General features: G+C 39.2%; 3 protein-coding genes across 3 annotated transcripts; all 3 read left to right on the forward strand.

The window, feature by feature from the left end:
• The first annotated feature begins 457 nt into the window (after positions 1-457).
• On the forward strand, positions 458-5,878 carry LOC140137187 (vitamin D 25-hydroxylase-like). The gene is made up of 3 exons (XM_072158838.1): positions 458-536; positions 2,660-3,601; positions 5,694-5,878. Exons 1-3 carry the CDS (start codon positions 458-460, stop codon positions 5,876-5,878), a joined length of 1,206 nt encoding a protein of 401 aa, XP_072014939.1.
• A 3,703-nt stretch (positions 5,879-9,581) lies between these two features.
• LOC140137188 (cytochrome P450 2A9-like) lies at positions 9,582-11,507 on the forward strand. Its single transcript, XM_072158840.1, has 3 exons — positions 9,582-9,954; positions 10,968-11,332; positions 11,472-11,507. Exons 1-3 carry the CDS (start codon positions 9,582-9,584, stop codon positions 11,505-11,507), a joined length of 774 nt encoding a protein of 257 aa, XP_072014941.1.
• A 5,447-nt stretch (positions 11,508-16,954) lies between these two features.
• LOC140137189 (cytochrome P450 2U1-like) lies at positions 16,955-20,612 on the forward strand. Its single transcript, XM_072158841.1, has 3 exons — positions 16,955-17,327; positions 18,881-19,822; positions 20,428-20,612. Exons 1-3 carry the CDS (start codon positions 16,955-16,957, stop codon positions 20,610-20,612), a joined length of 1,500 nt encoding a protein of 499 aa, XP_072014942.1.
• Positions 20,613-22,285: the final 1,673 nt, after the last annotated feature.

Raw genomic sequence — 22,285 nt, forward strand, 5'->3', positions numbered from 1 at the left:
ATTAATATTTCCAGAAACAAACACATCTTAATTTTGTAAGATTCAAAAGATTCCCCACAAAGTATTTCTGAACACTCCCTAACCAAAAGGCCAAACAGTGTTTGCATGACCGAGTTGCACTTCAATTCGTTTAACGTTTTCTCACACTACAGCTCAACTTCAAAATGGCAGCAGGCTCAATTGATATACCAATGATTTCAGAACCATCTTTTATTCAAGTTTTAGTTCTAATTGTCATCCTTGGGTCTGTTTTCTTCTTTTTCTTCAAAAGAGCAACTTACCGCCAGGACCATGGACCCTAATTCCTTACATTGGATTTGCTCCCAAAATCGCATACGCTCTCTACAAAGGTGAACCACTCTACAAGTTTTTGGCGAAGCTTAGTCAAAAACATGGACAAGTATTTTCATTCACAGCACTTGGAATACCTTTCGTGGTTCTGAATGATTATCAAGCAATGCGAGAGGCTCTTCAAGACACCAAACTGAATGATAGAGGCGAGAATAAGACTCTAATCAGGATCTTTGGCAAGTCATGTAAGTAGTGATTGACGCTGATTAACCCCCCCATTAACGCCACGCTCCATGAACAACAAAAACACCAATACCGTCAACACCACTACAACAACACCAAAACTAAATACCACTACCGTGACACCACTCATCTTCACCAGCATCGTTGTCGTCCCCGTAAGTCTACCTCATACTCGCGAGTATAGGCCAAAATAAAGTCGAAGGTCTTGCGGCCATTTTGACGTTGCGACAGACGTAGCGCTTATTTTCCATAGCGTCTTTCAGTATTTCCAACAGCGTCTTCTGCTGCGGGAGATGTCAAGAAGACGACCAAAGTCCCAAACAAATCTGATCATTTGAGCAGAAACCACCGAAGGTCGCAACGGATAACGGAAAATCGCGGCGAACAACGGAAAATCGCGGTGGATAACGTAGCGCTTATTTTCCATAGCGTCTTTGAATATTTCCAGCAGCGTCTTCTGCTGCGGGAGATGGCAAGAAGACGACCAAAGTCCAAAACAAAGCTGATCATTTGAGCGGAAACCACCGAAGGTCGCAACGGATAACGGAAAATCGCGGCGAACAACGGAAAATCGCGTTGGATAACGTAGCGCTTATTTTCCATAGCGTCTTTCAGTATTTCCAACAGCGTCTTCTGCTGCGGGAGATGTCAAGAAGACGACCAAAGCCCCAAACATAGCTGATCATTTGAGCGGAAACAACCGAAGGTCGCAGCGCACAGTGTCAACACCCTATGTTATAAATATTTTTTCCATACAGCTCCATACTCCATTGGTTAGAAATCGATAGCTAGATCGCTCATTGGTAAAGTACAAACTCAAAATGTATTCAATTCTATTGGAATCAATACTCAATATTATTGACACAGATAAAGAAAGTTTACATATGCATTGTGTTACAGACACGGTGATTAAATATTTTATACAAGCACCTGGATCTTAGGTGAATGGGCTAAATGTGTTCCTTTATATAATTGTAAATTTTCAAAATTAAATATATCACAATTTTAATTTACGATTTAAAAATCGTTACTTATTAAATGCAGTAAAACATATCTACATCAAACAGCAATGGCCGCTAATTAGTGTATTTAATTTCAAGGTAGTGTATTAAAAACAAAATCTGGGTTTTACCTGAAAACAAATCGAATTTTCTTGTAATAGCAACATCATATGGGGTACTAGAGCATGCACAAATCGTAATAATGTGTAGAATAGAAACTTGGTGGTATCTCATATGATGGTCGTATGGTGTGTAAATGGTATGCTTAGTCTGAGTCGCTCGGCCTATCTCGAACAAGATCGCCATGCGTAGCTATTGAAATAGGAGAGTATTCATCGAACTATCACGGCAATTTTTGACACGAAGATATAGGGATGATGACGCTGTGTAGCGGATAACGGAAAATCGCGGCGGCGAACAGCCCAAACTTAAACACGATGTCTAATGCAATGAAAATATAACAAAATCATACTATAATCGACTTTCACTTCTTTCCGTTCAAATGTTTAGCTTTGTTTGTGGTTTTGTTCGTTTTACTGACGTCTTATTCAGCGAGAATTGTAGCCGCTGCGGAAGACGTTGGCGTTTCTTCCATTTCTTTTTTCCTCAACAGACGTCAATAAAGTTAACAATGGTAACGGAAAGACGCCCGAAAAAAGTGTGTCTGTGCAAACGTTGCTATCCTTCCCCTAATGCATTAATATATAATTGCAGAATCTAGTCCGTCCGCCCCCCCAAAAAATAAGGTAGGTTAGGGTTAAGGAATCGGATAGCAATGTTTGTACAGTGTTTTTGTTGGACATGGGAGTACATCAGATATATCAAATTGCATTCTGAATACGAGGAATGACCTTCTGGTATCAATTAATTTTGATTTTATTTTTTTTAAATTCGCGATATAATACAAATTTTCTGGCAAATTATTAAAAATTTATATTTTTGATATTTAACAGTCCCCGAAGTAAATTTTATAAATCTAATGATATGTACTTAAAGTGTATGTAGCTGGGAGGAATAGCTGTCCATCATTTGAATATTTTGACCTTCCGTATTGAAGATATAGATTTTTGTGAGAAAATATGTGTAACTTAATCCTGTTCCATTCTATATTACTCTTTTATTAGGTAGCAAATGGGAAAACATGGGACCGTACCGAAGTTTTGCTCTGACTTGCTTCCGACAGTTTGGTATAGGTGCATCTCGCTTTGAGGAGTCTATTAGTAAAGAAAGCACATATCTGATCCAGGAATTAGCCAATCTTAAAGGCCAAGCTGTTGATCTCACTCGTTATTTCAATAATGCCGTGTCAAACATCATCTCCAAAGTCGTCTTTGGGATCCGATTTGAATTTTCCGACAAGCACATTCATCGTCTTACTGACCTGCTGGTTCGTCACCACGAACTGTTAGGGTCTGGTGGTGTAGAAATCTTTCTTCCAATCAACATCCCTAGCAAAGCTAAACAAGATTTGATCAAAAATGATGATGAGGTATTAGCATTTATAAACGACATGATTGAAACTCATCGTGAAAACTTTGACCCCAATAACTTGAATGACGTCATCGATATGTGGTTGAATGAGATACGACTTCACAAATCCGATGATCCTAATTCTTTCCGCCATCCAGATAATATGGCCGGACAAATCTTCCTTCTTTTCTTAGCAGGGACAGACACGACTTCAAATACACTTCGATGGGGCACTCAATATCTTGTTCGAAATCCAATGGTACAGGATCGTATACATCGTGAAATCGATACGGTAGTCGGCCGTAACCGATTACCAAAGCTGGCTGATAAACCGTATCTCCCTTATATACAAGCCCTTATTGCGGAACTTCATCGAATCATTTCACTCGTACCGCTGTCTATATTTCATGTAGCAGCGGACACGACAACTTTCCGTGGCTACACCATCCCGAAGAATAGCGTGGTCATTTCCAACTTGTACGCAGTGATGCACAGCCCAGAGTTGTGGGGAGATCCAGAAGAGTTTAGGCCAGAACGCTTTTTGGATAATGAGGGTAACTTTCGTGAACCGGATGAAGTGATTCCATATGGAGTAGGTAGGTATCAATGTCGGTATAAAGGCCACAAAGGAACGGTGGTCATTTTAGCTCTTAGAGACGGACGTAGCGTAACCAGAGGGGTGGTTTAGGTAAACTGCTAAACGGAATGGAAATAATGCACATTAATATTAAATCCGCTTCTTTTGGATAATGTTACCCCGCCAATGTTCTTGACCAACGCCTGGCCTTTGCGCCCTCGGAACGGACAGGCATTTTCAAAGGAGCAAAGTGCGTACCTTTTTAAAATGCGCAATATCTATTAGTAAGTTTTTATCGGGTTCACCGTTAGACAAGTTTAGAACTGTCAAGCTTTCGTCAGGAGTAGCTCTGACTTCTTCAGGACAACGTACCTAAGTATGAGACATGTAGGCCGCCTCTTGCCTACTGATGGCTCTGAAAAGAGCCGTTCACTGTGAACAGTGAACAAGCAGACCTCGCCTATCTGCTTATATGAAAAGGTTTGGTGGCTCTGAAAAGAGCCGTTCAAAGAAGACTACCCCTTGTCAACAAAGAACAAGCATATCTCACCAATCTGCTGATGCAACTGCAGAGAGTTTGCAAGAAAGTAGGTTGCCCTGTACCTCTTTGTGTGATTATTAAATGAATAGGCTGCCCCATGCCTATGAGGTCAGTGATAATACAGATGTTCATTTGACAACGAGCTTTTTTTTTTTTTTTTTTTTTTGGTGATTTGTATGGCGCTTTTTTAACTACTGAGGTTATTTGCGCCAGTACTCACTCCTTTGTTAAGTTGCACCTGTATACTAGTAACTCCATTCAGTCACAATACGTAATTTTCTGCTTCACTGCATCTTATTTATTTCTATCCTCTTCATGCCTAGCTCGTTGATATCTCCTGCTATATCTGCTCGTACACTAAAATCCAGATTGTTCCTCTGTCTGCGTGGTAAAAACCAAACGGTGTCTCTTCAGAGCCACACCAGGCTGAGTCAGCCGAGGAAGGGCTAAAACGTGGTCAAATTACTTTGCATGATCCTACGCTAGCTTGACTTCCCCGCATCCAAGCCTTTTCCCCAGAGCCCAAGTTAGCGTTATCCATCCGACACCACGTGGAGGTTTGGGTTGAGTTGCCCGCGAGCAATTACTTTGCCAGCTCTACGGACCTTGCCGGACTTTGACAACGAGCGGATGCGCGATGAGTTTATAGCGATTCATTGCGGACGTTGTAGAGATTAGCGGCGTTGTGATTGATTGTCATTGATTCTGATTTCTAATGCTTCACGGGTCAACCTCATCCCCGAGTGGGAACTTCTGCTAGTTTGGTGGTTTCATCCCACAGAGGTTCGTGGCTTTCTTTATAAGCGTGTTCTGCCAATACCGAGCCCTCTTCTTTCTTTGTTTTGTAACTCGTCGGTGTTCAGATATTCTGACCTTTAATGGTCGCTTGGTCTGGCCTATGTATTGCTCACCACAACTGCAAGGTATAGAGTACACGCATGATGCACGATCCTTGGGCAGAGGATCTTTCGGGTGGCTTAGGATGTCTCTTACTTTGGCCGACCTAGAGTAGTATGCTTTGACCCCTGCCCGGTTTAGAAACCGGCTGATTTTGTCTGTTACAACTTTGCATATGGCATAAAAGTAACACATTTGTGTTCATCGTCCACTACGTCTTCTGATTGTTTTTCTGTCTATTTCTGTCTGTTTCTTGCTCAATATCTATTGAAGTTTGAATTCAAGATAGCACAACTGATCTATATTCTCAGATTACTCTCTCTGAATTTGAAAGAGTATTGCATCCATTCATTGGAGTCTATATGTTTAATTTATTGACATTTGTATAGAAGCACTGCTTTTAGTTTATGTTCGGTCGTTAAGGCAAAAAACTTTCTAGGCATTGTTGACATGGTGCCTTTAAACCTTTTATACTAAGACCTACCTTTTGAGACCGTTTTTATGTTTGAAGGTGAAAAACTAACCATAGAGCATTCTGTTTTATCGCGGCGTTCAGACAGTAATCATCACGACAATTCGGCTTTTAGTTTGATTGGCAGGTGACATCAGACGCGAACTAGTTTCTTTATCTGTGACTCTTATTATAGTTCTATTTTTATCCTTTCGATTTTAGGGCGCCGTGTTTGTCTTGGGGAAGCTCTCGCGAGACAAGAACTCTTCATCTTCTTTGCCCATCTTCTACATCAGTTCAAATTTGAGAAGATATCTGAGGACGCACCGATGCCTTCCTTGAAGCCCATCGAAGGGGCTTTAATACATCCAGAACCGTACGAACTTAGAGTCATAAAACGTGAATGAATCTCGGAATCTGGGGGGGGGGGCTAATTTTGGGTGTAGGCCCTACTTATATCCAGAAAAATAGAACATCAAGGACAACCAATGTATCTACTTATTTTGCCAAATAGTGACTTTCGTTGCAATCCAAATATCCAATTATCTTTTCTGCACTTACAGTATATTGTACGTTTTCGATTCTTATTTAAACATTATACATTATACCCTTTCATTAAAGAAAGTCTCCGGCATCGCAATATTATGCCTGAGACTATTATACCTGAATAGTCTCAGATTATGCCTTGTATATATGTAAGAAACATAATTATCAATCACGAATTACAAGTGCTTTTATTTAAAACAAACTCATACTGGCCATAAAAAAAGAATAAAACAGCCGTCTCTCAACACGCGATATTCAAAATTTTCGAGCACTGAAATTGTATGGGGCAATGACGTCCCAGTAATACAATGAAAGCTGACGACAATTGACCACAAATAACCATGACGTCATTGCCCTAAACAATTTCGGCGCTTGAATTTTGAATATAGTATGTTAGTGAGAGGCGGTTGTTTTCATTCGTTTTTATAGTCAATATGAGTTGTATTTTAAATAAAACCACGCGATTCGTGCTTGATAATTACTTTTCTGACATAAAAGGCATAATATTGTGCTTGCCGGAAACTACGTCCTATCCCAAAAAAGAATGGTGCAACCACAAACGGCACAATATTTAATAATACCGCTTTTGTGCTTACTGTTTTAATGGTAATGCCGGAGCTCATAAGAATTAAATAGGTGATCGCATATTGACAAAGTAGTTAATTATTTCATCAATTTCTTTAATTTTGGATTTTGCTGACGATAATATATCTACCACTTTCTGTTCACATCAATATTTTTGAATACCTTACAAATGTAGTAGTGTAAATTGAATAAAACCGATTTCAATGTTTGTTTATACAGGTTTACATTTTCACTGGAATCAAGTTTCTAAAATTCCAAATCTGGTCCCATCTTTTTATACGTTTTGAGAAAAACGGGGAATTTTTCGTTCAAATGAAATTTTTTTTAAACATGGTAAAGTATCACGATACCAGTTACCTGGAAGGCATCCAGATTGGACGCAGACTGAAGAACTTGTAATTGGTCAATGATTAATACTGTTAGAGTGAAAGTTCATCTGTGTTGGAGTAAACATAGTTTTAATAGTGGTTTTAACTTTTGATCACAACACACAAATTTGCGTAGGCCTACCTGGAATTTTCAGTCAACCCATCGACTGTCATCAGCAGACTGGCAACCCAAATTAAGGGTCAGCGACCTTTTGGACACTTTATACCCCAACATTGGATCGTAGAACCTAGGTAACTTGTATCGGCCCCGTCTCTGTTCATCGATGGCTGGTAGACTCTAATATATAGATGGCCTCAGTAACACCACGCGTTCAATTATGGGTTCCTTGTCCAGAATTTGAACTTTGTGTTTGGAGACCTCCGACGGTGTTCTAAAAATCTGGTGCAAAGCGACCTTTCCCAGACAACATAATTATTTTATTGACATGCCCAACAAATTAAACTTAGTAAATCAACTAATTAAGAAAGTTTAACTATTTTTTCGATTATCCCTCTACCATAATAACGAGTCCATAATGGATGACTAATTTATATCTTGAAATAGAAGTTGGGCAGTCTCTACTAAACACCACCTCACGGCAGAACGAACTTCAATAAAAAGGTGTGCTGTGCTCGTACTGTATTTAGTTAATCGTTTTAACTAAGATTTCTTAGTTTTTCGCTTTCGTTTGTCCATAAGAATTGAAGCACGTGTCGTCACGTGACATTTTTGGTCAAATTCGTCGGCCGCTGCTTGCTGTCTGTCACGGTTTGCTGAGATGCAGCTAAGTCCGAGTTTACAGGCCAAAGTGGACATTTTAAATCCTGAACTTGACAGAACAGGTATGTTACCTAGTTACATGTATAGATATAAAAATGTCTAAAAACCAAGGCAGCTGAGTGTAATTAACATGTTCATTCTTCAATAAGCTTATTGTAGGGGCCAACTTGGATAGCTCCCCAGGTTAATTATGCAGATGCTTGGTAATCTTTTGACTCGCGTCCAACAACCAAAATACTTGACTTCAAATGACAAATTAGTGCACAAAGGGATACGCTTATAACATGAAACATATCTTATTTATTACTACTATCTGCACTTAGCTTTCCTTTACATATCGAAGTCTTTATATGTTGAACAAACGGTAAAAGAATGTATTTTACCGAGAGCATCCTACAACAACAAACTTAATTTTTCAACATGGCAGCCTCCAGTAAATTACATGTGATTGATGGGCTGCATGTTTAGCTTACTTCAAGGGCGCTCATCACATAAACAAACATGCCATAGGAATGCAATGATTAAGGATGCACAACACTTAAACAAACTTTGATTTAGGTAAATGGCATCAACACTTATGATGGTCATGCCATGGCATTAGTTGGCATGTCATGACCACGTGCAAGCCATGGATGCCAAGTCGATCTTTAAACAGAAACCGACTTTGAGCAACCTCAGGCTACAAAAGTGTAGTAAAGCTTATACTATAATGTATTCATTTGGTCACTTTCGATCTGGATTTGTACACTGAAATTAATATTATTGTGTCTTGTATTTTTGTTGCAGAACCCTTCTTTGTCTTCTAGCGTCGGCTTTCAACAGGCAATATGCACAATATGCAGAAATAAACATGCACCTCATATTAAGGGTAGCAACTATTTTAAACTGTTGCGATTTGGTAGTTCACGGCATCTTCCGAATGGTAGTGAGGTTTGGCAAAAATTGCGTTGATCATTTCATAGCGATATATACCTTTATATGTCCTGTGGTTCTTGAGTTATGTTGTAAAGAGGGCTGAAACAACAACACTTTTGTAAAAGGTACATAACTCATTAACAACAATAATACAAAAATTTGTACAAGGTGCTTTGAACACTTGGGAACAGTTTAGTGAATTCGACAACACAACCTTTTTACAAATCGGGTTTTTTTTTCAAACTCGTTCTTCTCCGAAATGCAATTTACAATTTTCCTTACGATATGTCACTATGTGAACCCGATATTTATTTAGATTAATATACAGTGAAATAGAATTCATTCCAAACATCTTATATTCATTTACATGATTTATGACCAAAAACATAAATAAAATAACTTCTGGGACACCTTGTTTATTTACTTACCAGTCAACGTTCCAAGTCCAATGCTGTGAGTGTATCATGTATGCAATCAATATTATCTATCTGGTATTATGGTTAGCTGTAACTTTTTGAACTCATTAGGAACCAGTCCAGTTTACACTTGGGATCACAAAAAATGGAATATATTCACTTTATATTATAGCAATGTGCCTTACCGCCATGTGGTGTTGCAAATTCATACAGTTTTTGTTTTGTGAGCACCGTCACTAAGGTTCTAAGGTTTCTTTCTCCATGCACTGGAATCACTGTGACTGTAACTCGGATGTGGTGTTATTCCAGGTACCGTGCAAACTGTTTGTTATAACATTAATATTTCCCGAAACAAACACATCTTAATTTTGTAAGATTCTAAAGATTCCCCACAAAGTATTTCTGAACACTCCCTAACCAAAAGGCCAAACAGTGTTTGCATAACCGAGTTGCACTTCAATTCGTTTAACGTTTTCTCACACTACAGCTCAACTTCAAAATGGCAGCAGGCTCAATTGATATACCAATGATTTCAGAACCATCTTTTATTCAAGTTTTAGTTCTAATTGTCATCCTTGGGTCTGTTTTCTTCTTTTTCTTCAAAAAGAGCAACTTACCGCCAGGACCATGGACCCTAATTCCTTACATTGGATTTGCTCCCAAAATCGCATACGCTCTCTACAAAGGTGAACCACTCTACAAATTTTTGGCGAAGCTTGGTCAAAAACATGGACATGTATTTTCATTCACAGCACTTGGAATACCCTTTGTGGTTCTGAATGATTATCAAGCAATGCGAGAGGCTCTTCAAGACACCAAACTGAATGATAGAGGCGAGAATAAGACGCTAATCAGGATCTTTGGCAAGTCATGTAAGTAGTGATTGACGCTGATTAAAATCCCCATTAACGCCACGCTCCATGAACAACAAACACACCAATACCGTCAACACCACTACAACAACACCAAAACTAAATACCACTACCGTGACACCACTCATCTTCACCAACATCGTTGTCGTCCCTGTAAGTCTACCTCATACTCGCGAGTATAGGCCAAAATATAGTCGAAGGTCTTGCGGCCATTTTGACGTTGCGACAGACGTAGCGCTTATTTTCCATAACGTCTATCAGTATTTCCAGCAACGTCTTCTGCTGCGGGAGATGTCAAGAAGACGACCAAAGCCCCAAACAAAGCTGATCATTTGAGCAGAAACAACCGTCGCAGCGGATAACGGAAAATCGCGGCGAACAACGGAAAATCGCGGTGGATAACGGAAAATCGCGGCGGCGAACAGCCCAAAATTTAACCACGACGTCTGATGTAATGAAAATATAACAAAATCGGACTATAATCGACTTTCACTTCTTTCCGTTCAAATGTTTAGCTTTGTTTGTTTGTGGTTTTGTTCGTTTTACTGACGTCTTTTTCAGCGAGAATTGTAGCCGCTGCGGAAGACGTTGGCGTTTTTTACATTTCTTTTTCCCTCAACAGACGTCAATAAAGTTACCAATGGTAACGGAAAGACGCCCGAAAAAAATGGGAGTACATCAGATATATCAAATTACATTCTAAATACGAGGAATGACCTTCCGGTATCAAATAATTTTGTTTTTGTTTTTTAAAATTCGCGATATAATACAAATTTTCTGGCAAATTATTAAAAATATATATTTTTGATATTGAACAGTACCCGAAGTAAACTTTATAAATCTAATGATATGTACTTGAACTTAAAGTGTATGTAACTGGGAGGAATAGCTGTCCATCATTTGAATATTTTGACCTTTCGTTTTGAAGATATAGATTTTTCCCCAAAAGATCTCCTTTGTGAGAAAATATGTATACCTTAATCCTGTTCCATTCTATATTACTCTTTTATTAGGTAGCAAATGGGAAAACATGGGACCGTACCGAAGTTTTGCTCTGACTTGCTTCCGACAGTTTGGTATAGGTGCATCTCGCTTTGAGGAGTCTATCAGTAAAGAAAGCACATATCTGATCCAGGAGTTAGCCAACCTTAAAGGCCAAGCTGTTGATCTCACTCGTTATTTCAACAATGCCGTGTCAAACATCATCTCCAAAGTCGTCTTTGGGATCCGATTTGAATTTTCCGACGAGCGCATTCATCGTCTTACTGACCTGCTGGTTCGTCACCATGAGCTGTTAGGGTCTGGTGGTGTAGAAATCCTTCTTCCAATCAACATCCCAAGCAAAGCTAAACAAGATTTGATCAAAAATGATGATGAGGTATTAGCATTTATAAACGACATGATTGAAACTCATCGTGAAAACTTTGACCCCAATAACTTGAATGACGTAATCGATATGTGGTTGAATGAGATACGACTTCACAAATCCGATGATCCTAATTCTTTCCGCCACCCAGATAATATGGCCGGACAAATCTTCCTTCTTTTCTTAGCAGGGACAGACACGACTTCAAATACACTTCAATGGGGCACTCAATATCTTGTTCGAAATCCAATGGTACAGGATCGTATACATCGTGAAATTGATACGGTAGTCGGTCGTAACCGGTTACCAAACCTGGCTGATAAACCGTATCTCCCTTATACACAAGCCCTTATTGCGGAACTTCATCGAATCATTTCACTCGCACCGCTGGCTATATTTCATGTAGCAGCAGACACGACAACTTTCCGTGGCTACTCCATCCCGAAGAATAGCGTGGTGGTTTCCAACTTGTACGCAGTGATGCATAGCCTTGAGTTGTGGGGAGATCCAGAAGAGTTTAGGCCAGAACGCTTTTTGGATAATGAGGGTAACTTTCGTGAACCGGATGAAGTGATTCCATATGGAGTAGGTAGGTATCAATGTCGGTATAAAGGCCACAAAGGAACGGTGGTCATTTTAGCTCTTATAGACGGACGTAGCGTAACCAGAGGGGTGGTTTAGGTAAACTGTTACCTCTCAAAATATTTTGGGTTGAAACGGAATGGAAATACATTGTAATGCACATTAATATTAAATCCGCTTCTTTTGGATAATGTTACCTCGCCAATGTTCTTGACCAACGCCTGGCCTTTGCGCCCTCGGAACGGACAGGCATTTTCAAAGGAGCAAAGTGCGTACCTTTTTAAAATGCGCAATATCTATTAGTAAGTTTTTAGCGGGTTCACCGTTGGACAAGTTCAGAACTGTCAAGCTTTCGTCAGGAGTAGCTCTGACTTCTTCAGGACAAAGTACCTAAGTATGAGACATGTAGGCCGCCTCTTGCCTACTGATGGCTCAGAAAAGAGCCGTTCACTCTGTGAACAGTGAACAAGCAGACCTCGCCTATCTGCTTATATGAAAAGGTTTAGTGGCTCTGAAAAGAGCCGTTCAAAGAAGACTGCCCCTTGTCAACAAAGAACAAGCAGACCTCACCAATCTGCTGATGCAACTGCAGAGAGTTTGCAAGAAAGTAGGTTGCCCTGTACCTCTTTGTGTGATTATTAAATGAATAGGCTGCCCCATGCCTATGAGGTCAGTGATAATACAGATGTTCATTTGACAACGAGCGGATGCGCGATGAGTTTATAGCGATTCATTGCGGACGTTGTAGAGATTAGCGGCGTTCTGATTGATTGTCATTGATTCTGATTTCTAATGCTTCACGGGTCAACCTCATCCCCGAGTGGGAAACTTGTGCTAGTTTGGTGGTTTCGTCCCACAGAGGTTCGTGGCTTTCTTTATAAGCGTGTTCTGCCAATACCGAGCCCTCTTCTTTCTTTGTTTTGTAACTCGTCGGTGTTCAGATATTCTGACCTTACGTTAATGGTCGCTTGGTCTGGCCTATGTATTGCTCACCACAACTGCAAGGTATAGAGTACACGCATGGTGTACGATCCTTGAGGATCTTTCGGGTGGCTTAGGATGTCTCTTACTTTGGCCGACCTAGAGTAGTATGTGTTGACCCCTGCCCGGTTTAGAAACCGGCTGATTTTGTCTGTTACAACTTTGGCATATGGCATGAAGGTAACACCTTTGTGTTCATCGTGCTACGTCTTCTGATTGTTTTTCTGTCTGTTTCTTGCTCGATATCTATTGAAGTTTGAATTCAAGATAGCAAAACTGATCTATAATCTCAGATTACTCGCTCTGAATTGGAACGAGTATTACATCCATTCATTGGCGTCTATGTTTAATTTATTGACATTTGTATAGAAGCACTGCTTTTAGTTTATGGTCGGTCGTTAAGGCAAAACACTTTCTAGGCATTGTTGACATGGTGCCTTTAAACCTTTTATACTAAGACCTACCTTTTGAGACTGTTTTTATGTTTGAAGGTGAAAAACTAACCATAGAGCATGCTGTTTTATCGCGGCGTTCAGACAGTAATCATGACGACAAATCGGCTTTTAGTTTGATTGGCAGGTGACATCAGACGCGAACTAGTTTCTTTATCTGTGATTCTTATTATAGTTCTATTTTTATATTTTCGATTTTAGGGCGCCGTGTTTGTCTTGGGGAAGCTCTCGCGAGACAAGAACTCTTCATCTTCTTTGCCCATCTTCTACATCAGTTCAAATTTGAGAAGATATCTGAGGACGCACCGATGCCTTCCTTGAAGCCCATCGAAGGGGCTGTAATACATCCAGAACCGTACGAACTTAGAGTCATAAAACGTGAATGAATCTCGGAATCCGGTGGGGGGGTTGGGTGTAGGCCCTATTTATATCCAGAAAATTAGAATATCAAGGACAACCAATGTATACCTACTTATTTTCCCAAATCGTGACTATCTTTGGCAATCCAATCAACTGTTCAGTACTTACAGTATAATATTATACGTTTTTGGTTGTTATAAACTTGATTTAAACATTATACCTACCAACATTTCATTCAAGGAAGTCTCCGCCATCGCAACATTATGCCTCGTATGTTAGAAACATAATTATCAAGCACAAATTACGTGCTTTTAATTAAAACAAACTCATACTGACCATAAAAAAAGAATTAAAAACAGCCGTCTCTCAACACGCGATATTCAAAATTCTCGAGCACTGAAATTGTCTGGGGCAATGACGTCCCAGTAATACAATGAAGGCTGACGATAATTGAGCACAAATAACCACGACGTCATTGCCCTAAACAATTTCGGCGCGGGAATTTTGAATATCGCGTGTTGAGAGCCGGCTGTTTTCATTCGTTTTTATGGTCAATATGAGTTTTGTTTTAAACAAACCCACGCGATTTGTGCTTGATAATTGCTTTCCTAACATAGAAGGCATAATATTGTGCTTGCCGGAAACTACATCCTATCCCAAAAAGAATGGTGCAACCAAAAGCGATTGCTTTCTAGTAAAAGTCGTAAATTGGCACAATATTTAATAATACCACTTTTGTACTTACTGTTTTAATGGTAATGCCGGAGCTCATACGAATTAAATAGGTGATCGCAAATTGACAAAGTAGCTAATTATTTCATCAATAGTTTAATTTTGGCTTTTGCTGACGATAATATGTCTACCACTTTCTGTTTACATCAATATTTTTGAACACCTTACAAATGTAGTAGTGTAAAATGAATAAAACCGATTTCAATGTTTGTTTATACAGGTTAATATTTTCACTGGAATCAAGTTTTTAAATTCGAAATCTGGTCCCATCTTTAAATACGTTTTGAGAAAAAACGGGGAATTTTTCGTTCAAATGAAATTTTTTTAAAACATGGTAAAGTATCACGATACCAGTTACCTGGAAGGCATCCAGATTGGACGCAGACTGGAGAACTTGTATGGTCAATGATTGATACTGTTAGAGTGAAAGTTCATCTGTGTTGGTAGTAAACATAGTTTTAATAGTGGTTTTAATTTTTGATCACAACACACAAATGTGCGTACCTGGAATTTTCAGTCAACACATCGACTGTCATCAGCAGACTGGCAACCCAAATTAGGGGTCAGCGACCTTTTGGACACTTTATACCCCAACATTGGATCGTAGAACCTTGGTAACTTGTATCGGCCCGCCGTTCAGCGATGGCTGGTAGACTCTAATGATATATAGATGGCCTCAGTAACACCACGCTCAATTATGGGTTCCTTGTCCAGAATTTGAACTTTGTGTTTGGAGACCTCCGACGGTGTTCTAAAAATCTGGTGCAAAGCGACCTTTCCCAGACAACATAATTAGTTTATTGACATGCCCAACAAATTAAACTTAGTAAATCAACTAATTAAGAAAGTTTAACTATTTGTTCGATTATCCTTCTACCATAATAAGGAGTCCATAATGGATGACTAATTTATATCTTGAAATAGAAGTTGGGCAGTCTCTATAATATAATGCACCACCTCACGGCAGAACGAACTTCAATAAAAAGGTGTGCTGTGCTCGTACTGTATTTAGTTAATCGTTTTAACTAAGATTTCTTAGTTTTTCGCTTTCGTTTGTCCGTAAGAATTGAAGCACGTGTCGTCACGTGACATTTTTGGTCAAATTCGTCGGCCGCTGCTTGCTGTCTGTCACGGTTTGCTGAGATGCAGCTAAGTCCGAGTTTACAGGCCAAAATGGACATTTTAAATCCTGAACTTGACAGAACAGGTATGTTACCTAGTTACATGTATAGATATAAAAATGTCTAAAAACCATTCTTCAATAAGCTTATGATGGTCATGCCATGGCATTAGTTGGCATGTCATGACCACGTGCAAGCCATGGATGCCAAGTCGATCTTTAAACAGAAACCGACTTTGAGCAACCTCAGGCTACAAAAGTGTAGTAAAGCTTATACTATAATGTATTCATTTGGTCACTTTCGATCTGGATTTGTACACTGAAATTAATATTATTGTGTCTTGTATTTTTGTTGCAGAACCCTTCTTTGTCTTCTAGCGTCGGCTTTCAACAGGCAATATGCACAATATGCAGAAATAAACATGCACCTCATATTAAGGTTAGCAACTATTTTAAACTGTTGCGATTTGGTAGTTCACGGCATCTTCCGAATGGTAGTGAGCTTTGGCAAAAATTGCGTTGATCATTTCATAGCGATATATACCTTTATATGTCCTGTGGTTCTTGAGTTATGTTGTAAAGAGGGCTGAAACAACAACACTTTTGTAAAAGGTACATAACTCATTAACAACAATAATACAAAATATTTGTACAAGGTGCTTTGAACACTTGGGAACAGTTTAGTGAATTCGACAACACAACCTTTTTACAAATCGGGTTTTTTTTTTCAAACTCGTTCTTCTCCGAAATGCAATTTACAATTTTCCTTACGATATGTCACTATGTGAACCCGATATTTTTATTTAGATTAATATACAGTGAAATAGAATTCATTCCAAACATCTTATATTCATTTACATGATTTATGACCAAAAACATAAATAAAATAACTTCTGGGACACCTTGTTTATTTACTTACCAGTCTACGTTCCAAGTCCAATGCTGTGAGTGTATCATGTATGCAATCAATATTATCTATCTGGTATTATGGTTAGCTGTAACTTTTTGAACTCATTAGGAACCAGTCCATGTTTACACTTGGGATCACAAAAAATGGAATATATTCACTTTATATTATAGCAATGTGCCTTACCGCCATGTGGTGTTGCAAATTCATACAGTTTTTGTTTTGTGAGCACCGTCACTAAGGTTCTAAGGTTTCTTTCTCCATGCACTGGAATCACTGTGACTGTAACTCGGATGTGGTGTTATTCCAGGTACCGTGCAAACTGTTTGTTATAACATTAATATTTCCCGAAACAAACACATCTTAATTTTGTAAGATTCTAAAGATTCCCCACAAAGTATTTCTGAACACTCCCTAACCAAAAGGCCAAACAGTGTTTGCATAACCGAGTTGCACTTCAACTCGCTTAACGTTTTCTCACACTACAACTCAACTTCAAAATGGCAGCAGGCTCAATTGATATAGCAATGATTTCAGAACCATCTTTTATTCAAGTTTTAGTTCTAATTGTCATCCTTGGGTCTGTTTTCTTCTTTTTCTCCAAAAAGAGCAACTTACCGCCAGGACCATGGACCCTAATTCCTTACATTGGATTTGCTCCCAACATCGCATACGCTCTCTACAAAGGTGAACCACTCTACAAGTTTTTGATAAAGCTTGGTCAAAAACATGGACAAGTATTTTCATTCACAGCTCTTGGAATACCCTTCGTGATTCTGAATGATTATCAAGCGATGCGAGAGGCTCTTCAAGACACCAAACTGAATGATAGGGGCGAGGATAAGACGCTAATCAGGATCTTTGGCAGGTCATGTAAGTAGTGATTGACGCGGATTAACCCCCTCCCCCATTAACACCACGCTCCATGAACAACAAAAACACCAGTACCGTCAACACCACTACAACAACAACAAAACTAAACACCACTACCACACTCATCATCACCATTATCGTTGTCGTCCCTGTAAAGTCCACCTCATACTCCGAAGTCTACTGGTGTATTAAGTTCCCGTCGCCACAGACACAGCGGCTGTTTTCTGACGCGTCTTCCGTAGCCGTTAAACTTTTTCGGCAGCGTCTTCCGCTGTGGAAGACGTCGATATAGTGAACAAAGATCTGAACAAAGCTTATCATTTGAGCAGGAAGATTAGAGGGTGTCAGCGGACAGGCGGAAATCGGCGCGGAGAACAGAAAACGCGACTGTTTCAACAGAAAAACACCCGCAATACGTCAGAGTATAGGCCTACAGTGACTTTTAAAATTCCAAATATGTAATTAAAGACAGAGTTAAACAGATTAGTTTGCGTATGACGTTCGGTCAACAAGTCAGCAAGGCCTTTGGCCTGACGTCAGACGCAAACTAGTCTTTTTAATACGGTCTTTATTTATAGTCAAAGGTCTTGTGGCCGTTTGACATTGCGACAGACGCAGTCGCTAATTGTACTTTTACAGCGAGTAAAATTTTCAGCAGCGTTTTCTGCTGCGGAAGACGACCAAAGTCCCAAACAAAGCTGATCATGCGAGCGGAAACAACCGAAGGTCGCAACGGATAACGGAAAATCGCGGTGGATAACGGAAAATCGCGGCGAACAGCCCAAAACTTAACCACGACGTCTGATGCAATGAAATGGAAATATAAAAAAAATAATCGACTTTCACTTCTTTCCGTTGAAAGCTTTGTTTGGGGTTTTGTTCGTTTTACTGATGTCTTCTTCAGCGGAAATTTTAGCCGCTGCGTAAGACGTTGGCGGAGGACGTCGGACTATATTTCAGCCTAAAATACAGTCTGACATTTTTGCCGGTTTTTTTTTCATTTCCTTTTGTCTTTAAAAATGCCTCAAACAATGGTAACGGAAAGACGTCCGAAAAAAGTCGGACTATATCTTAGCTTTCTTCTGCCGAGGACAAGAGTGAACGGAAAAGCGACGGACGCCTTGTCAGCATTTTACCGTTGGGACAAAAGTATTTTCAGTAGCGTGAAATTAAACGCAGCTTCGTCCATTGCAGAAGACCTCCATAAATGGAACAAAGCTGATCATTTGAGAACCAAAGGTCAAGGTGGACAACCTAAAAAACGTTGCTGACAACCAAAAACGTGACATCTATCCCAACGGGAAAACGCCGGCTAAAGTATTATAATACGGTGACCTTAAAGGCTATTAACTAATTAACACACTAATATATAATTGCAGAATCTAGTCCGTCCGCCCAAAAAATATGGGTTAGGTTAAAGTTAGGATTATGGGACCACTATATTCTGCAAGTACACCTGCGACTGTCTATGTTCAAGAACAACATAGGTTAAAATACAAGTTTTGAACTTTGTGCTCTTAATTCTGTTCCATTCTATATTACTCTTTTCTTAGATAGCAAATGGAATGACATGGGACCATACCGAAGTTTTGCTACGGCTTGCTTCCGACAATTTGGAATAGGTGCATCTCGCTTTGAGGAGTCTATCAGTAAAGAAAGCACATATCTGATCGAGGAATTAGCCAACCTTAAAGGTCAACCTGTCGATCTTACTTGGCATTTCAATAATGCCGTGTCAAATATCATCTCTAAAGTTGTTTTTGGAACCCGATTTGAATTTTCCGACGAGCGCATTCATCGTCTTACGGACCTGTTGGTTCGTCACCACGAACTGATAGGGTCTGGTGGTTTAGAATTCGTTCTTCCATTCAACATCCCAAGCAAAATTAAACAAGATTTGATCAAAGTTGATGATGAGATATTAGCATTTATAAACGATATGATTGAAACTCACCGTGAAAACTTTGACCCCGATAACTTGAATGACGTCATCGATATGTGGTTGAATGAGATACGACTTCACAAATCTGATGATCCTAATTCTTTCCGCCAGCCAGATAATATGCCCGGACAAATCTTCCTTCTTTTCTTAGCAGGGTCGGATACGACTTCAAATACACTTCGATGGGGCACTCAATATCTTGTCCGATACCCCAAGGTGCAGGATCGCATACATCGTGAAATCGATACGGTAGTCGGTCGTAACCGGTTACCAAAGCTCGCTGATAAACCGTATCTCCCTTATACACAAGCCCTTATTGCTGAACTTCATCGAATCATTTCACTCGCACCGCTGTCTGTATTTCATGTAGCAGCAGACAAGACAACTTTCCGTGGCTACACCATCCCGAAGAATGGCGTGGTGATTTCCAACTTGTACGCAGTGATGCACAGCCCTGCGTTGTGGGAAGATCCAGAGGAGTTTAGGCCAGAACGCTTTTTGGACGATGAGGGTAACTTCCGTGAACCGGATGAAGTGATTCCATTTGGAGTAGGTAGGTACCAATGACATTAAGGCCACAAAGGAACGGTGGTCATTTTTAGCTCTTATAGACTGACTGTACGTCTCAAATTATTCTGGGTTGAAATGGGGTGGAAATCATGCACATTAATATTAAACCCGCTTCTTTTGGATAGTGTAACTGTTCCCCGACAATGATCTTTTGCGCCCTCGGAACGGACAGGCATTTTCAAAGGAACATAGTGCGGACCGTCTGTATAGACACCTCTTGAAAATGCTCAATATCTATTGAAGTCTGAAGTCTAGATAGCACAACTGATAGCATTCTCAGATTACTCTCTGAATTTGAACGAGTATTAAATCCATTCAGTTGAGTCAATTTGTTCAAATATTGACAGAAATAGGATAGAAAATAATATACTGCCTATAGTTTATGATTGGTACAAGGCAAAAATATTGACTTTTCTAGGCGCTGTTGACATGGTGCCTTCGAGAAAGAAACCTATTACTAAGACCTAAGATCTTTTTAGGCGGTTTCTATGTTTGAAGATGAAAAACTTGGCAGGTGACATCAGACTCGAACTAGTTTCTTTATCTGTGACTTTTATAATAGTTCTATTTTTATATTTTCGATTTTAGGTCGCCGTGTTTGTCTTGGTGAAGCTCTCGCCAGACAAGAACTCTTCATCTTCTTTACCCATCTCCTGCATCAGTTTAAATTTGAGAAGATATCTGAGGACGCACCGATGCCCACTTTGAAGCCCATTGAAGCGGTTGTCATACATCCAGAACCGTACAAACTTAGAGTCATTAAACGTGAATGAATCTGGAATCATGGGGAGGGAAGTAATTTTGGATGTACTACTTATATACAAAAAAAATAATAAAATCAGAATTTCAAGGACAACCAATGAATACCTATTTATTTTGCCAAATAGTGATTATCGTTGGCAATCCAATCAACCTTTTTGTAATATAGCATATTGTATGTTTTCGATGATTATAAACTTGATTTAAACATTATACCAACCTTTCATTAATGAACTACATCCTATCCCAAAAAGGAATGATGCAACCAAAAACGGTTGATCTCTGATAAAAGTAAATTGACACAATATTTAATAATACCACTTTTGTGTTTACTGTGTTAATGACAATGCTGGAGGTCATGAGAGAAAATTGACAAGGTAGCTGATAATTTCATCCATTTCTTTCATTTTGACATTTGCTGACGATAATCTTCAATATGTCTACCACTTTCTGTTCATATCAATATTTTTAACACATTAGATATGATTTCAATGTCTGTTTATACAGATTAATATTTTCACTGAAATCAAGTTTTTAAAATTCCAAATCTGATCCCATCTTTTCATACGTTTTAAGAAAAAAATAAAAGTTTGTTGAAATGAAGGTTTTTAAGGTCTTTAGACAACATGGTAAAGTGTCACGATACCAGTTACCAGGCAGGCTGACAGATTGGACGCAGACGGAAGAACTTGTAAGGTCAATGCCCGGGGGTCAATGATTGATACTGTTATAATAAACACAATATTTTGAATAAGAAGCAATTCGACATACAACGCAATAGTTGATGCAGTAGAAAACAATTAATATTCAATTGAAATCAAACTATGTAGTGTAATTAAAGGAAGGTGACCTGATATATTTGGAATATCAAATTCTTTAAAACTTGGGTATAACATAAACTGTTGTCCCTTTTATGCATTCATGCAAAAAGATCATGTAAATGTTCATTGTCAATGCGACTAATTCTTCATGGAATTACTGACATTTAATACAGCGTAAAACTGGTAGTCTACAGTGTTTTTATTAATGATACTCATCATGATCATGTAATAAATCAAATAAGAGATCATATTTTTCTCATTAACATACTGAAATTAGGAGTTCCAAATCGGTGTATTTCCGAAGATATCATCAAAAAACTGCTGAATATGTCAAAAATATGGTATATCATATTTGAGACTAATTCGGCAGTTTTTGGACGATTTCTTCGGAAATATACCGATTTGTAACGCCTATTTTCAATATGTTAATGAGACAAATATGAGCTTTCAGCTGATACCAAAATCTGCATTTTGATAGGGTAAAGTTGGGGATGAGGCTGTCTATCAGTTAACCCACCTTTAAGATTTAATTTAAATCTGGTCAACCAGAATACATATTTTTGATGGAAGAACTGACGTTGCGACTGAAACCTTCAGTCAACAGCTGGGTTGTGATGCTAATGACAATTTCGGTATTTAATGACAATCGGCGAGGAATGTCCTTTATGGTTCTGTCCAAGCCGTGTGAAAGTTTGGCCCGGACGCCTCCTCCACGGTTGAGGGATGGTTCCTCAGCCCTCACCCAGATTGCTTCTTTCACGCCACGCTCAAACCAACGCTGCTCACGATCTAAAATTTGGACATCTTTGGTGTCAAAATGGTGCCCACTGGCTTTCAGATGTAAGGAAACCGCTGAGTCGTTTCCA

The sequence above is a fragment of the Amphiura filiformis genome, chromosome 17 (genome assembly GCF_039555335.1).
Source record: "Amphiura filiformis chromosome 17, Afil_fr2py, whole genome shotgun sequence".
In the NCBI taxonomy this organism is placed as follows: Eukaryota; Metazoa; Echinodermata; class Ophiuroidea; order Amphilepidida; family Amphiuridae; genus Amphiura; species Amphiura filiformis.

Bases quoted from the DNA above. Each gene is read 5' to 3' on its own strand.
- LOC140137187 (XM_072158838.1), top strand. From the start codon at position 458: ATGCGAGAGGCTCTTCAAGACACCAAACTGAATGATAGAGGCGAGAAT. The intron at 537-2,659 runs GTAAGTAGTGAT...CTCTTTTATTAG, and splicing joins CAGGATCTTTGGCAAGTCAT to GTAGCAAATGGGAAAACATG. The intron at 3,602-5,693 runs GTAGGTATCAAT...TTTCGATTTTAG, and splicing joins AGTGATTCCATATGGAGTAG to GGCGCCGTGTTTGTCTTGGG.
- LOC140137189 (XM_072158841.1), top strand. From the start codon at position 16,955: ATGGCAGCAGGCTCAATTGATATAGCAATGATTTCAGAACCATCTTTT. The intron at 17,328-18,880 runs GTAAGTAGTGAT...CTCTTTTCTTAG, and splicing joins CAGGATCTTTGGCAGGTCAT to ATAGCAAATGGAATGACATG. The intron at 19,823-20,427 runs GTAGGTACCAAT...TTTCGATTTTAG, and splicing joins AGTGATTCCATTTGGAGTAG to GTCGCCGTGTTTGTCTTGGT.
- LOC140137188 (XM_072158840.1), top strand. From the start codon at position 9,582: ATGGCAGCAGGCTCAATTGATATACCAATGATTTCAGAACCATCTTTT. The intron at 9,955-10,967 runs GTAAGTAGTGAT...CTCTTTTATTAG, and splicing joins CAGGATCTTTGGCAAGTCAT to GTAGCAAATGGGAAAACATG. The intron at 11,333-11,471 runs GTATTAGCATTT...TCCGCCACCCAG, and splicing joins TGATCAAAAATGATGATGAG to ATAATATGGCCGGACAAATC.